The 13,328-nt window shown below is 36.2% G+C and overlaps 1 protein-coding gene across 1 annotated transcript; it reads left to right on the top strand.

The window, feature by feature from the left end:
• Positions 1-377: 377 nt before the first annotated feature.
• Positions 378-8,555, top strand: LOC117613069 (probable LRR receptor-like serine/threonine-protein kinase At1g56130). Its single transcript, XM_034341709.1, has 25 exons — positions 378-657; positions 1,861-2,021; positions 2,106-2,283; positions 2,466-2,537; positions 2,677-2,748; positions 3,018-3,089; positions 3,196-3,267; positions 3,417-3,488; positions 3,568-3,639; positions 3,738-3,809; positions 3,920-3,991; positions 4,104-4,175; positions 4,272-4,343; positions 4,516-4,581; positions 4,742-4,804; positions 4,991-5,035; positions 5,176-5,234; positions 5,432-5,817; positions 5,895-6,090; positions 6,199-6,342; positions 6,492-6,610; positions 6,747-6,957; positions 7,389-7,620; positions 7,713-7,863; positions 7,959-8,555. The coding sequence occupies exons 1-25, from the start codon at positions 653-655 to the stop codon at positions 8,364-8,366; spliced, it is 3,144 nt and encodes a 1,047-aa protein (XP_034197600.1). The 5' UTR covers positions 378-652; the 3' UTR covers positions 8,367-8,555.
• Positions 8,556-13,328: the final 4,773 nt, after the last annotated feature.

Raw genomic sequence — 13,328 nt, 5'->3', positions numbered from 1 at the left:
GTCGTTTATTTCAATTTTTATAGTAGTGGCAAAACATTTTGGAAAGTCGGATACTATGCAATAACCGGCTTGACTAGATATTTGTCAGCCTTGAGAGTCGGTTTAGCTACTCCCTATATATGTCTAGCATCCCAATTATGTATTCAAGTAAGAAAAGCTGATAACTACAGCTGTCTAACTCTCCCATCAGCCAACTCTTGTATCCAACCAACTCTAAAGCCTTGTAACCTTCTTATTTCAATCAATAAAATAAAATTATCTTATTACTCTTTGAAAAAGTTCTCCATTTCCACATTGAGAATATTGTCCTAAACACTACACCAACTATTCTCTAAACCTCTTCTCCCTTAGTTAGGGTATTTATCAGGGAGCTTGGGGTGCAATAAAGGGTATTGTAGAAAAAGCCAGTGGAACAACGGAAAATTCTATAGTGGACCTGGCGCCGTTAAAGGTGCCGTGGAACAATAAAGGCCAACCACAAGCTAGAAGGGGTAGATAAGGAGTAAATGATTCAGGAGAGTAAAGGCTCAGAGAATCGGAGAGAGATTTGGGGAAGAAGGGTAGCCATTAAGGCTAGCTCTCACTAGGGAGAGGGGAAGCTCTCACAGAGGAGAGGGAGGCGATCACACAGGAGAGGAGAAGCAGAAAAGTCATGAGGTGAGTATCTAGAATTCTAGATCTAAATTAAATGGCTCAATGGGAATAATAATAATATTCAATGTGGATGTCACTTGTCAAAGAATTAGTCCACTGCAGGTGGGAAATTAGAAAAGTGGCAACCACATGTGATGGAAGCATATAAAGTCTTTAATAATGAATTTAGAGACAATAAATACACATGTAAGTGACCAAATAAAGAATAGAAAAATTAAAAACCACATGTCATTGACTAAGTAAGTAATTGACACAATTTAAAATATAATACCACCCTTAAATTTGGAATAGATAATAATAAACATGCAAATTAAATAACAATAATGAATGAGAATAACTTACTATGAACTTGTGGGGAAATTGAGGTTGATAGATGTTGAGAAAAATATGAGCATTATGTTTTGTTTTGGAGAGATGTTGAGAAACAAGAGACGGCATGGGACCATTTGATTTTATTTGTATATATAGAAATAGGATTACCTAACTATATGTATAGAAATATGACTACAACTAATTAGTTAGGTGTGTGGTTGAATGGTGGGTGAATGAGTAAGTTGAAATGTGGTGAATAGTTGAAAAGTTGAAACTTGAAAACCAACTCGCAAGTAGTGTATTATATATATTAGATTACATAGATTATAATCACAAACTTATGACCAGTGTGGTGCTTAAGAGGCTGCAATTTTCGGAGGGGAGCTGGGTTCGAGCCCCAGCGAGCTCAAGAGGGTGAGTGAGTTTAATTGTTTAATTTTTGAAAGTTCATATCGCGATATTATCGATAATACCGCGATATATTGACCAATTGAACGAAAATATCGTAGCCGAAATATCGTCGAAATTATCGATATATTGACGATATATGGAAGGATTTGTGTTCGGCGAAATTATCGATTTTTAATACCGTGGTCCACTGCAGGTGGGAAATTAGAAAAGTGGCAACCATCTGATCATATGCCACTTGGAAAGAAAAAAAAAAAAAAAAAAAAATCTATGCAAGACTTGTGAAGTCATCGTAGTCTTGATGGTGAGGTTCTCATGTCAATACATTAACATTATTGATATTAATTATTGGTTAAAATCTATGCAAGACTTGTGAAGTCATCGTAGTCTTGATGGTGAGGTTCTCATGTCAATATAGACATTAACATTATTGATATTAATTATTGGGAACCATTAACATTATCGCTTTTCTCTACTCTGTGTTAGAATAAGTACTTTGGGAACCATTGACAATAACATGATCAATTTGAGGAGGATGTTGAAGCAACCATGGCCTCTTTTGGCGTCCTTTTGCAGTCTATGCTTTCTCAGCTGCTTCTGGTTTCAAGTGTCCATGGCTCAAAATGCTACTACCGATCCATCTGAAGGTACAGAATATATATTTTTTGTTTTTTGTTTTTTCTTTCCAAGTGGCATATGATTTGTACACAATGATTGAATTGAGGGTGCAGTGACAGCGTTGATCTCAATATTCCGGCAATGGGACATGCTAGCCCTGCCTATCCGTGGAGGAGAGCCATGCATCGGATTTGCCATCAATGGAAGCGAGTTTGAAAAGCCAGAGAATAATCCAGCCGTCATTTGTGACTGTACTTATGACAAAAATACTACCTGCCACATTACCAAACTGTATGTTACCCTCCTCTCTCTCTCTCTCTCTCTCTCTCTCTCTCTCTCTCCATATTCTTTTGTCTTGTGTTGTTGAGTGTAGCAAATCAATTAATTATCAAGTTTAGAAAACTAAGCAGAACATGCCTGATATATCAATTGTAATATTAAGTGCCTAAATGCTCAATCTTTTTTCTTTCCAGTCGAGTTCATGCTCGGAACAAACCAGGGGTGTTTCCAACTGAATTTGAGGCTTTAAGATATCTGGCCGTTTTGTATGAAGTTTTTCCAACCCCCTTCTCTGTTGTTTGGTTTATCGCAGTTAACATTTTCATACCGTTCAAAATTGTGAAGAATATTTTTCATACTCAGAGATTAATCGCTGGTCATTGCATTTTGTTTCAATTCTTGTAGGAAACTTGATAAGAATTATTTCACCGGTCCCCTGCCAGCATTCATCGGCAATATGTCTGCGTTGACGGTATTGTAAGTAGCGAAACACCATTTGTTTTAGTACAAATTTTTCATCTGTCAATACTTTGATGAGTCTCATTCCCATTTTTTTAAAGTACAATTTCAATAATTGACTTAGTTTATAGTTTCCTTTTTCTCCATTTTTTAAGCTTTAAGGAACTACTTTCTAGTTATAATCTTTGAGGTGCTAATATCTTGGCTTAGTTTATACATAAAATTATTCTGTTTTTATCCTGAATTATAAATGGGTGCTAATATCTTTAATTGATATTTCCATTCAGGTCAGTTTCCCACAATTCATTCTCTGGGCCCATCCCCAAGGAGCTTGGAAACCTTAAGGAGCTAACTATGCTGTAAGCAATGAAACATAAGAAAACCTAATTTTGTGTTTTAGACATGTTAAATATATAGAAGCCCCTATCATTTAATTCTATACCTTTTCAACATGACTTGTTGCAGGTCCTTTGGATCGAATAATTTCTCCGGAACACTCCCTCCAGAACTTGGTAACTTAGTCAATCTCGGGCTATTGTGAGTGCTTCATTTAACTCATCGAATTCAAATCACATGTTGCAATTATTTTCTCTTAAAGGAGCGGTTTATTTGTTAATTCATTATCGATGAGCAAGGAATGAGTTTATCGTATGAAATTGGTAGCAATCAGTTTATTATTTTCACAGTTACATGGACAGCTGTGGACTCAGTGGAGAAATTCCTTCAACATTTGCTAAGCTCATCAACATGCAAGTCCTGTAAGTTTTTTGTTTATTGAGTACTTTGAGATTTCTATTCTGGGATGAGCTTACTATGAGTCAACTTTTTGAATTTTAGCTGGGCATCAGACAATTCTTTCTCAGGAAAGATACCTTCTTTCATTGGGAATTGGAGAAAACTAACTTATTTGTAAGTATGGAAAACTTTTAACCTTCTGCAGTTGTGAAAGCAGATCCGCATGGCTGAGATGGGTCTTTTATTCACAAGCATCTCAAATGTTTTTGTAGGAGATTTCAAGGGAACTCTTTTGAAGGTCCAATACCAACCAGTTTTTCTCAACTGACTTCATTGGAATCCATGTAAGGGCAAATGCTTAATACATTTTAAACTCTCTCTCTCTCTCTCTCTCTCTCTCTCTCCCTCTCCTCCTTTTACTGGGCATCATTTATGTTTGTGTATGATAATGAAGGCGAATCAGTGATATATATTATGTGAGCTCGTCTCTTGATTTCATAAGAAATTTGAAGAACTTAACTGATTTGTAAGTTAACACCTCTTTCATTCACGCACTGTGATCAAACTTCGTTTTCCTTTTCAAATTGAAAATCTTACTCCATTTACTTGTCCACTAATTTTTTTTGGTGGTGTAACAGAGTTCTACGGAATACATTAATCAATGGTAGCATCCCTACTGATTTTGGAGAATATCAACGTTTAAAGATACTGTACGTTCCAGCAGATATATAAGCTTGAATCCCAAAGATACCAATTAATTTTCTTATCATTCTAATTGTTCCTCTAACCTATCACTAATGTTGCAGGGATCTGGGTTTCAACAATTTAACAGGCCAACTCCCAAGTTCTTTGTTCAACATGAGTTCTCTTACATATTTGTAATAAGGCCTGCCTTCATTATTCCCCTTTTTTGTACTTATGCCCTTGAATTTCCTGCTCAGAAACTTAGTCGTTCATATGACCTTTTTCTTGTTTCTTTGTTTCTTTGTTTCTTCTTTTTTTATTTTTTATTTTTTTTCCTTGGGTGCCTCCTATAATTGATATGGCCAGATTTCTTGGAAACAATAGTCTGTCTGGACCTCTTCCAAGCCAAAAGAGCAATCAACTTCAGACTATGTAAGTCCTAATGTCATAAAAGTATGCTATATGTACTGGCAATGAAACCATTACTCTGTGTGTGTGTGTCTGCGCGCATTCTGGCAGCCTTTTTCTTACTTAAATTCCTTTGAATTTTCATGCATTTATGTGCCTTCTCATTCTGTATTGTTATGTGCAGAGATTTGTCTTACAACTATTTCTCAGGAAGCTTTCCCCCATGGGTAACCACAATATCGCAACTGTATGTCTCCTTTTTATCTTTCACCTTCATTTTTATGGTCCAAATCACCTTCATTGTGCATATATAATACCATATGAATGAAATTCAATAAATTAGAAGGGATGGATTTGAAGAACTGATATGTGTTGAGATTGTGAACACGAAATTTTCATCTTCATATGTGGATTGATTAATGATTTTATGCAGGAATTTAGTGGTCAACAACTTCACATTTGACAGTTCAAACATAACGTGAGTTGAATCGAAATACCCTTTTTAAAGACGGATCGTTCAAACATAATAAAGTGATTGCTATTACACTTTCGCAGTTTATTGGATTCTTCCACTACAGTTTAATTATTATAAATAATAATTGTTCTCTGTGTTTACAGTCTTCCTGGATTGAATTGCCTCCAGAGGAATTTTCCATGCAATCGAAATACCCCACGATGTAATCTTCTTCTATATTTCACTAGCATTTATTTCTTTAATGCAAGATCATGTTACAGCAATAGGCATTGCTTATCTCATTATGTATACATGTTGTAGGAATGTCTTGATAAATCTAGTAAGCATATCTTGTGCTATTACATCAGTTTGAAGTTTTTTCACTAATCAAAGCTTGTGCTATTAAATTGAATTGTACAGATACAAACTTCTCAATCAAGTGTGGAGGACCTCAAATGAGAGGAAATGATGGCATATTGTATGAGGCTGAAGACTCAGCTCTTGGGCCAGCAACATTTAATGTAGCCAATGCACAGAAATGGGCTGTTAGCAATGTGGGTTTGGTTTATGATAGACAGGTTCAATCATTTGTGAAAACCACCGATAAGCAAGTCTCCGGTACAGATGTGACCCCAAAGCTTTTCCAGACTTCAAGACAGTCCCCAGGTTCACTGAGATACTATGGCCTGGGTCTTCAGAATGGACCTTATACTGTAACATTGCAATTTGCAGAAACGGTTTTTGTTAGCCGCACTACACAAACTTGGCAAAGTCTAGGAAGGCGTGTATTTGATATCTATATTCAAGTAAGGCTGCTAATAAACTATTTGAAGGCAACCTCATTAGACAGAATTATTTAACTATCTCTTCATTTGCTTCCTAGGGGAACCTCACAAGGAAGGACTTCGACATATCGAAGGAGGCAGGTGGGGTTAACAGAGCAGTTGCGAGACCCTTCAAGGTTAATGTGACAGAGAATTACCTAGATATTCATCTGTTCTGGGCTGGTAAGGGAACATGTTGCATACCTGAACAAGGTGATTATGGCCCGCTAATATCGGCTGTCCATGCTACATCAGGTATATTAAATAATGTCAAGTTATGAAGATTTCCTATGAATGGTTTAAATGTATTTATGTGCTGTCAATTGATTGACACACTGAACAATTATTTGTTTCATTGCTCAGATCTTACACCAACTACTCCAGGAAAGAAGAGCAGGACTGGGTTGATAGTTGGTATTGCAGTCCCTGTCGGAGTAGTGATCTTGCTATTATTATTTGCAGTTTTATATATGCGGAGAAAAACATCAGAAAAAGATGACGATGAAGGTAAAAGAGCAATGAGCATATTATTAAGGGTTAATTCTGCATGCGGTTCTAAGTTCTTTCTAGTGTTGATAAGCATATTTGAGAGAAAATACTTCTGATGTGTTGTTTCGAAATTTAAACCTACGTCATACTCACTTTTGAATATGCAGATCTTCTAGGATTAGGTCCCCGACCAAATACTTTCAGTTATGCTGAGTTGAGAGCTGCAACAGAAGATTTTAATCCTTCAAATAAGTTAGGAGAGGGAGGATATGGACCTGTTTATAAGGTGAAATCTATTTTACATCAATATCTGCTACTTTAAAGTAATGACTTCGACTTCTTACAAAAAGAAATTGAGAGAGAAGCAAAATAGATTCTTTCTACTTCCCTTTCATGTCACTGAATTGTATTTCTGTTTATAGGGGACACTTTCTGATGGGAGGGTAGTGGCTGTGAAGCAACTTTCAGTAGCATCTCACCAAGGGAAGAGTCAATTTGTAACCGAGATTGCTACGATATCTACAGTCCAACATCGCAATCTAGTGAAATTGTATGGATGCTGCATTGAAGGAAGCCACCGTATTTTGGTTTATGAGTATCTTGAAAACAAGAGCCTTGATCAGGCACTTTTTGGTAGGTTTTATAGAAACAGAATACTCTGCAGTTTCAAGTACTCTAAACGTTCATCCAAGTTTTTTATGCAACCATTTGTTATAATTTTTCTCTACTGAGGAGTGAAGTTTAAAGAAACCAAAAGAGTAATTATCTGAATCAGAATATTCTGCAGTTTGAAGTACTCTGAAGTTACATCCAAGTTTTTTCCTTGAGAATAAATCTTCTTTCACTGCCTTGGTTTTCTGCTGGAAAATAAAGAAAGAAGAAAACTACTGCTAGTCAGATTTTATTAGTTTTTGCTCTGTATAAGGGATTATTCAATTAAGTATCCTGAACAATTAAAATATGTTAAACCAGCCCACTTCTCATATCAAAACATATTTTCATTAATTTTCTTTTTCCTTTTTCTCTTATATGTGCATTGGTTGTTCTTCCATGTAATGTTTCAGGAAGAAATGACTTGCACCTTGACTGGCCTACCCGCTTCAATATATTGTTGGGAACAGCAAGAGGACTTGCTTACCTTCATGAGGAGTCAAAGCCCAGGATTGTACATCGAGATGTCAAAGCCAGTAATATTTTGCTAGATGCAGAACTCTCCCCAAAAATATCGGATTTTGGATGGGCAAAGCTTTATGATGACAAGAAAACACACATGAGCACCCGGGTTGCAGGCACAATGTAAGCCCTCGTTTATGTTATACATTGTTAATCATGACTAGGGAGGGTGTAATCCAAGCAACATTTTTAGTAAGCATTTGATAATCTTGTAGAGGCTATTTGGCGCCTGAGTATGCAATGCGTGGACGTCTGACAGAAAAGGCTGATGTTTTTGGTTTCGGGGTTGTTGCTTTGGAGATCCTCAGCGGGAGACCAAATTCTGACGACAACTTGGATCCTGAGAAGATTTATCTTCTTGAATGGGTAGGAAAACTTTGCCTAGCTACTTTTACTTTGGCATTGCTGTGAAAACTTCTTCATTTTTTCCTTTTTGACCATGCCACGATGTTTGTTTTCAGGCATGGACTCTACATGAAAACGACCAGAGTCTGGGGCTGGTGGATCCGAGATTGACAGAGTTTGATGAAAATGACGCAACTAGATTGATAAAAGCAGCTCTCCTCTGCACTCAGGCTTCACCAATGATGAGGCCATCGATGTCACGTGTGGTGGCAATACTTTCTGGAGATATTGAAGCAAGCACTGTTATGTCGAAGCCAAGTTATTTGGCAGATTGGGATTTCAAAGATGTGACCACAAGTAGCTTTTTGGTGGATGATGATACCTCATCAACTGAGAGCAATGTTCTCCTCGACCATCAGCCTGAAGGAAGCACAACTGGTGCTAGCCTCGGGATTGACCCTGCCCCGTCTCCGGTAAATGTGACTGGATCAATGCTCACTGGCATTATAGGAGAAGGAACGTGAGAAGTAAAAAGTTTCCATTGTCTTTCCCTTGCTGTAAATCTGTGACTCTCTCTCCGCTAAAACTTTTCTATATTTTGTACTTGTCTTGATGATGTATATAGAAATAAGATACAATTCTATAGATATCTGGTTGCCTTAATCGGCCATTGAATAATAGAAAAATATATTATTAGGCATATGATTTCCTCACTCCCCTTTTCTCTACTTATACTCCCTTATGCTTTTTAATACTTTTTAATCAATTTTGTTCTTTCTCTTTCCTATAATACCCTTGTCCTACATTAATTTCTTTTTACTTCACTTATATATTAGTTCTTTTTCTTTATACTTAATTTTCCAACTTGCATTCCACTTTCAGTATTAAAAAAAATTCCCATAATAGAGTAAGAAATTAAGTTTTTTTTTTCCCCTTTAATATTGAAAATGGTGTGTAAGTTGAAAAATTAAGTATAAAGAAACAGAAATAATATAAAAGTGAAGTAAAAAAGAAATTAATGTAAGGTAAGAATAGAATAGGAAAGAGAAAAAACAAAATTGACTACAAAGTATTAAAAAGCAAAATGAAGTGTAAGTGGAGAAAAGGGGAGTGGGGAAATCAACTCCCTGTAGTACGCGTCCCGTAAATGTTGGCTAGGTAAGCATCTTGTCGTAAGAGTAGTAGTTATGAACCCTGTAGACCATCCCCAATTGGTAGAAGAAAAAAAAACCTGCAATCCATTTGGGGGTTATCTTGCACGTGGAAGAAGAAGTAGAAAAAGGAATAAATATAGTGATAATTAATAATTTCAGTGTTTGGATTTATTTGTGTTGAATCAAGAAAAACGAATTATTGCAAAATAGAGATAATCTCAACTTTCAATTTCCACGATTTTTTCCGCAAGTCATTTAAGAATTTCTCTGCTAAAGTGGCCAAACAATGAAAATATCAATTTTTCCTCTTCAATTCTTCACTTTTAAATCTGAAACCTCAAGACCAGATTGGAGAAGCTTGAGTTGTTTACTAGGCAGCTGATTAAGGAAAAAGAGAGGAGAAAAACTTGCTTCTTGCCAACAGTGATTTTAAGGCACACTTGTCCAACTTCGCCTAGCCGAACATTATCTGCCACAACCATATCAACCATGTCATCTTCATGTTAAGTTAATTAGTCTTAATTACTATATTAAGTATGCACAGTCGGTCGGGATGAATGAATTCCTTTATACTTTTAAATTCCATCATTTACTTTGTTACTACCTAGCATATGCCCACATGGTGTTACAAAAATCACAAAAATCATAACATGTGGCAAGTCACGGTGTTACTGTTATATCGAATAATTTCTTCATATATAGGTTTTTTTGGTTTGTTGGTTTGAATTATGAGATCGGGCTGTATGCTCTGATTTGCTGGCCCAAGTTTGTTGGGCCTCGTGTATTCCTTTAGCTGTTGGGCTTCGTTCAGTGAACAAAAACTGAAATCAAACCTACATCTTTGATTTTTTTTTTATTTTTAAATGAAAACTAGATCTGGACCGACATGAATTGAACAAAGGAATATATAGTATTTGGGTTCCAAATTTCACCCATTTTATCCCATGAACTACATTCAAGGGTGAAACCAGGAATTTTTTAATGGGTGGGCTAGCCTAAAGTTATTAGCTTAAAATTTAATGATTATTTTTTTTGGTACTTACAATTTCTATAGTCTTTCTAGAAATATAAGTAAATATTAAATCATATAAATCAAGCTAGTTCATAGCTCCATAGTCTTTCTATAGTTTTTCAATTAGTTTTAACATAAACCAAAGAGGGTTTAACACCATAATGTTCACCCGTTTTGTTTTTACTCCTGTGATGGAAGGGCAAAGTTCCTCATTGCCTTGAAAACCATTGGCTGGTCAAAAAGCCAACTTTCTTTGGTGTGCGAGCGTGCCACTGCTAGCAATGAAAAATCCTAGCAGACTTTTTTGAAACAGATAACTTGCGCCCCAAGTTACTGATTTCTAAACAAGCGATTGTGAATTTGGATGAGAAATATCTCCCTAGTAAGTTCTTTTCTTGCCTCAGACTGGTGAGGACTTCATAATTTATCACAGTATAAAATTGGAAGTTCTGGCCAGAATAGATGATAATAAAGTGGACTGTTTTATGCAGAACTGCCTTCTACAAAATTAAAAAAGGAAAAATCAACTCTAGAAAGACCAAAAGACAGCTGGAATCCCATTTCTACCTGGGTCGAAACTTCTGATCCGGCCTGGACTGAGTATATTTATACTGGACTGAGCTGTTAACAACTTCAACTGCTTAGCTTTAGCTATAAATCGATGCCAAAGTTCAATTTTGGCAGAGCTTTAATCTACTTCAAGCCTTGGAAGGCTTTTGAGCGGGCAGAACTGCGGCTTCTTTAGTCTGAAAGGGCAGAAGTGGCTGGACTTGAGGACTTAATAAGCTGAAACTGCACTGTAAAATTTGTTGAGGTTTTCATATTTGTGAAAACTCAAACTTTGCTTGTCTTGGCTTTTGCTGAACCAAATTTGTAACGAGAGAAGTCTCATTTTGAATGACATATTTCTCTAAGTCTGAACTTTGGAAGTTCTGATCTATAGTTGGCTTCATTTGTGGCTCAAATGAGCTTTGGTTGCTCCAGTTTGTTTGAAGGTTCTCAATCATCAAGTGATCATTTTAAATTTTTTTTGCCTTTGGTTGATTTTTGATTGTTTGATTGATTTTTTTGAAAAATGTCTGTCCTGTGCTCCGTTCACCCTCTCCTATATTATAAGAAATGCTTTGGAGTAGGGTTTCTGATTTTTTTAGAAATGGGCGGCAGATCTTCTCAAAAGATCGTTCAATTTTAAAATGTAAAGAAAGAGGGTTTTATTAAATCTGGCAGATAAGCTCTCGATGGTCAGTTTCTTTAAGTCAATCACTTCTCTGTTTTTTTTTTTTTTTGAAAGAAAAATTAATCCTTCTTTAATCCCCAATTGCCCCTTGTGAGAGCTCAATCGTGATGGTCAGTTTGCTTCTCCAGTTTGAACAACTTCCTGTTTCTTGCTTATCTCCCACATGCAGTCTGCTTATCTCTTGAAAATAGCGCCTTTCTTTGGAGCAAAAAAAATGTCTCTGAACAAATATATATATATGGGATTTTGACCTTCTGTTTGGCAGAGTTTCAGAGATGTCATTTTCTATAGCTGCCCAATTTTAATTCTCTTATCACTTCCAGTTGATATTGTTGACTTTTCTAAGTCAAATAGTCACGTGAATTCTGAAAATAGGCTTTCTAAAAAAAGATTTTAGTGGTGAACCAACAGCTGGGCCCCATCAAAACCTTTTTTTTTCAATTTCTTTTATCTATTTTTAATGGTAGATTTGCAAGAAAAATCATGGGCCTCTAGTTCTGGCTTTTGCGCTTCCGCTTAGTTTTGAAATCAAAGCCCAATCCTCCGTTTTTTTGTTTCGTGGGCCCTTTCTGAGAAATGGGCGGGCGTGTGGTTGCTTTTTGGCCCAAACACATAGTGGATTGAACATCTAAGGCTTTTTACCTAGATTGACCTTAGGTTCCTTCATGCATTCATATCATACATGAAAAGTTGTTTTATGTAAAAATATTGACTAAGTATGAAAAATGGGTTTTCGGGATAATCATTTTCTCAAGATAATTTTTGGCGGCTTTTATTCCTCACACATCAAATAAGAAAACTTGATTGGTATTTTAGTATGAAGAATATATTGACTTAATGAGGCATCATTTTTAGCCTAAATGCACTAAAACGATTTTTCATATTTTGATTTGGTAGGAATTTGATTTTCTATTATTTTTATTTGAATCCAAATGGGGGGTACTTCCTTATTTACATTGTAAACTTAAGTAAATGAGGTAATATAAAAGTAAAATGACAAAGACATTTACTTAAAGGTTAAAAATAAAAATAAAGTAATCTGTACAGCTCCATTGACTGAGTTAATATTGAAAATAAGTTAAATATATATGTTATATTTTTTTTTTCTTAAAAAACTACACTGGGCTACAGAGGTGGAATTGATCGTTGAGCCAAGGTATAAAGTTATTCCCCTTAACGTGCTTAATCCGTAGGTATGATTATTGGCCTGCGTTTTGGAGTTTTCCGATCTCCAAAAAATTACTCAATACACCCGCCGACGGTGGCGGCACGTCACCTGAGTTTTTATGTTCCCCACGTCGTCCCGAGCATGACGATATGCTTGGATTCCAATTCGGCGTTTGAGCCTCGAACGAATTTTGCATTTGTGCAATTTCCAGGTTCAATAGGATCGGATAGTTGGATCAAACCCAAATTCACCTAAATCATACCTTGTATTCCTAGGATCGTGTACAAATTTGCGGATAGAGAATTGGAGTCCCGGATACTCCGATTTAATATTTCAAAGATTAAGTTAAACAATAACCGTCCAATCGTACGATCGTGAGCAATCTGACCGTTTGAATCGGACCAGACTTGCAAGACATGGTTATTAAAATGTGAGGAACTTATAGGAACTCTCGGATTGGTAATTGGAGGTCGTGGACCCCATGAGGTCCCGAGTTGACTAATATGGAAGTTTATCGCTTAGCGAGTCTCGGGTCCTTTCAGACCGTTCTAACCATCAGAAATGCTTAAGTGGGCATATGAATGACTTTAAAGTTAGTGCACGCACTTCTAGGAGCCGGGGATCAGGGTTTTAATTATATATTTATACCGAACAGTTTTATTAATTAAATATTCATGATGATTTAATCAGGCACCCGAGGCCAGGCAGACTCGCAGGAGGGACCTTCAAGAGGTCCAGCTAGCTCGGATCAGGAGTGAGTGGACTTTTTGTTTTATAACTGATTTATGCAACTCAACACCATTATTTGATCTTGAATAAGTTTTATTCAAAGATTAGTGTTTCCCATGTTTGATATGTGCTTTTGAATATTTTAATTTATATGCTATCGAGTGGGATATCCTTTAAGGATATAGG

Source organism: Prunus dulcis, unplaced genomic scaffold, assembly GCF_902201215.1.
Source record: "Prunus dulcis unplaced genomic scaffold, ALMONDv2, whole genome shotgun sequence".
Classification (NCBI taxonomy): Eukaryota; Viridiplantae; Streptophyta; class Magnoliopsida; order Rosales; family Rosaceae; genus Prunus; species Prunus dulcis.
Note: the sequence above shows the minus strand (reverse complement) of the source record. Positions and strands in the feature narration are given on the sequence as shown.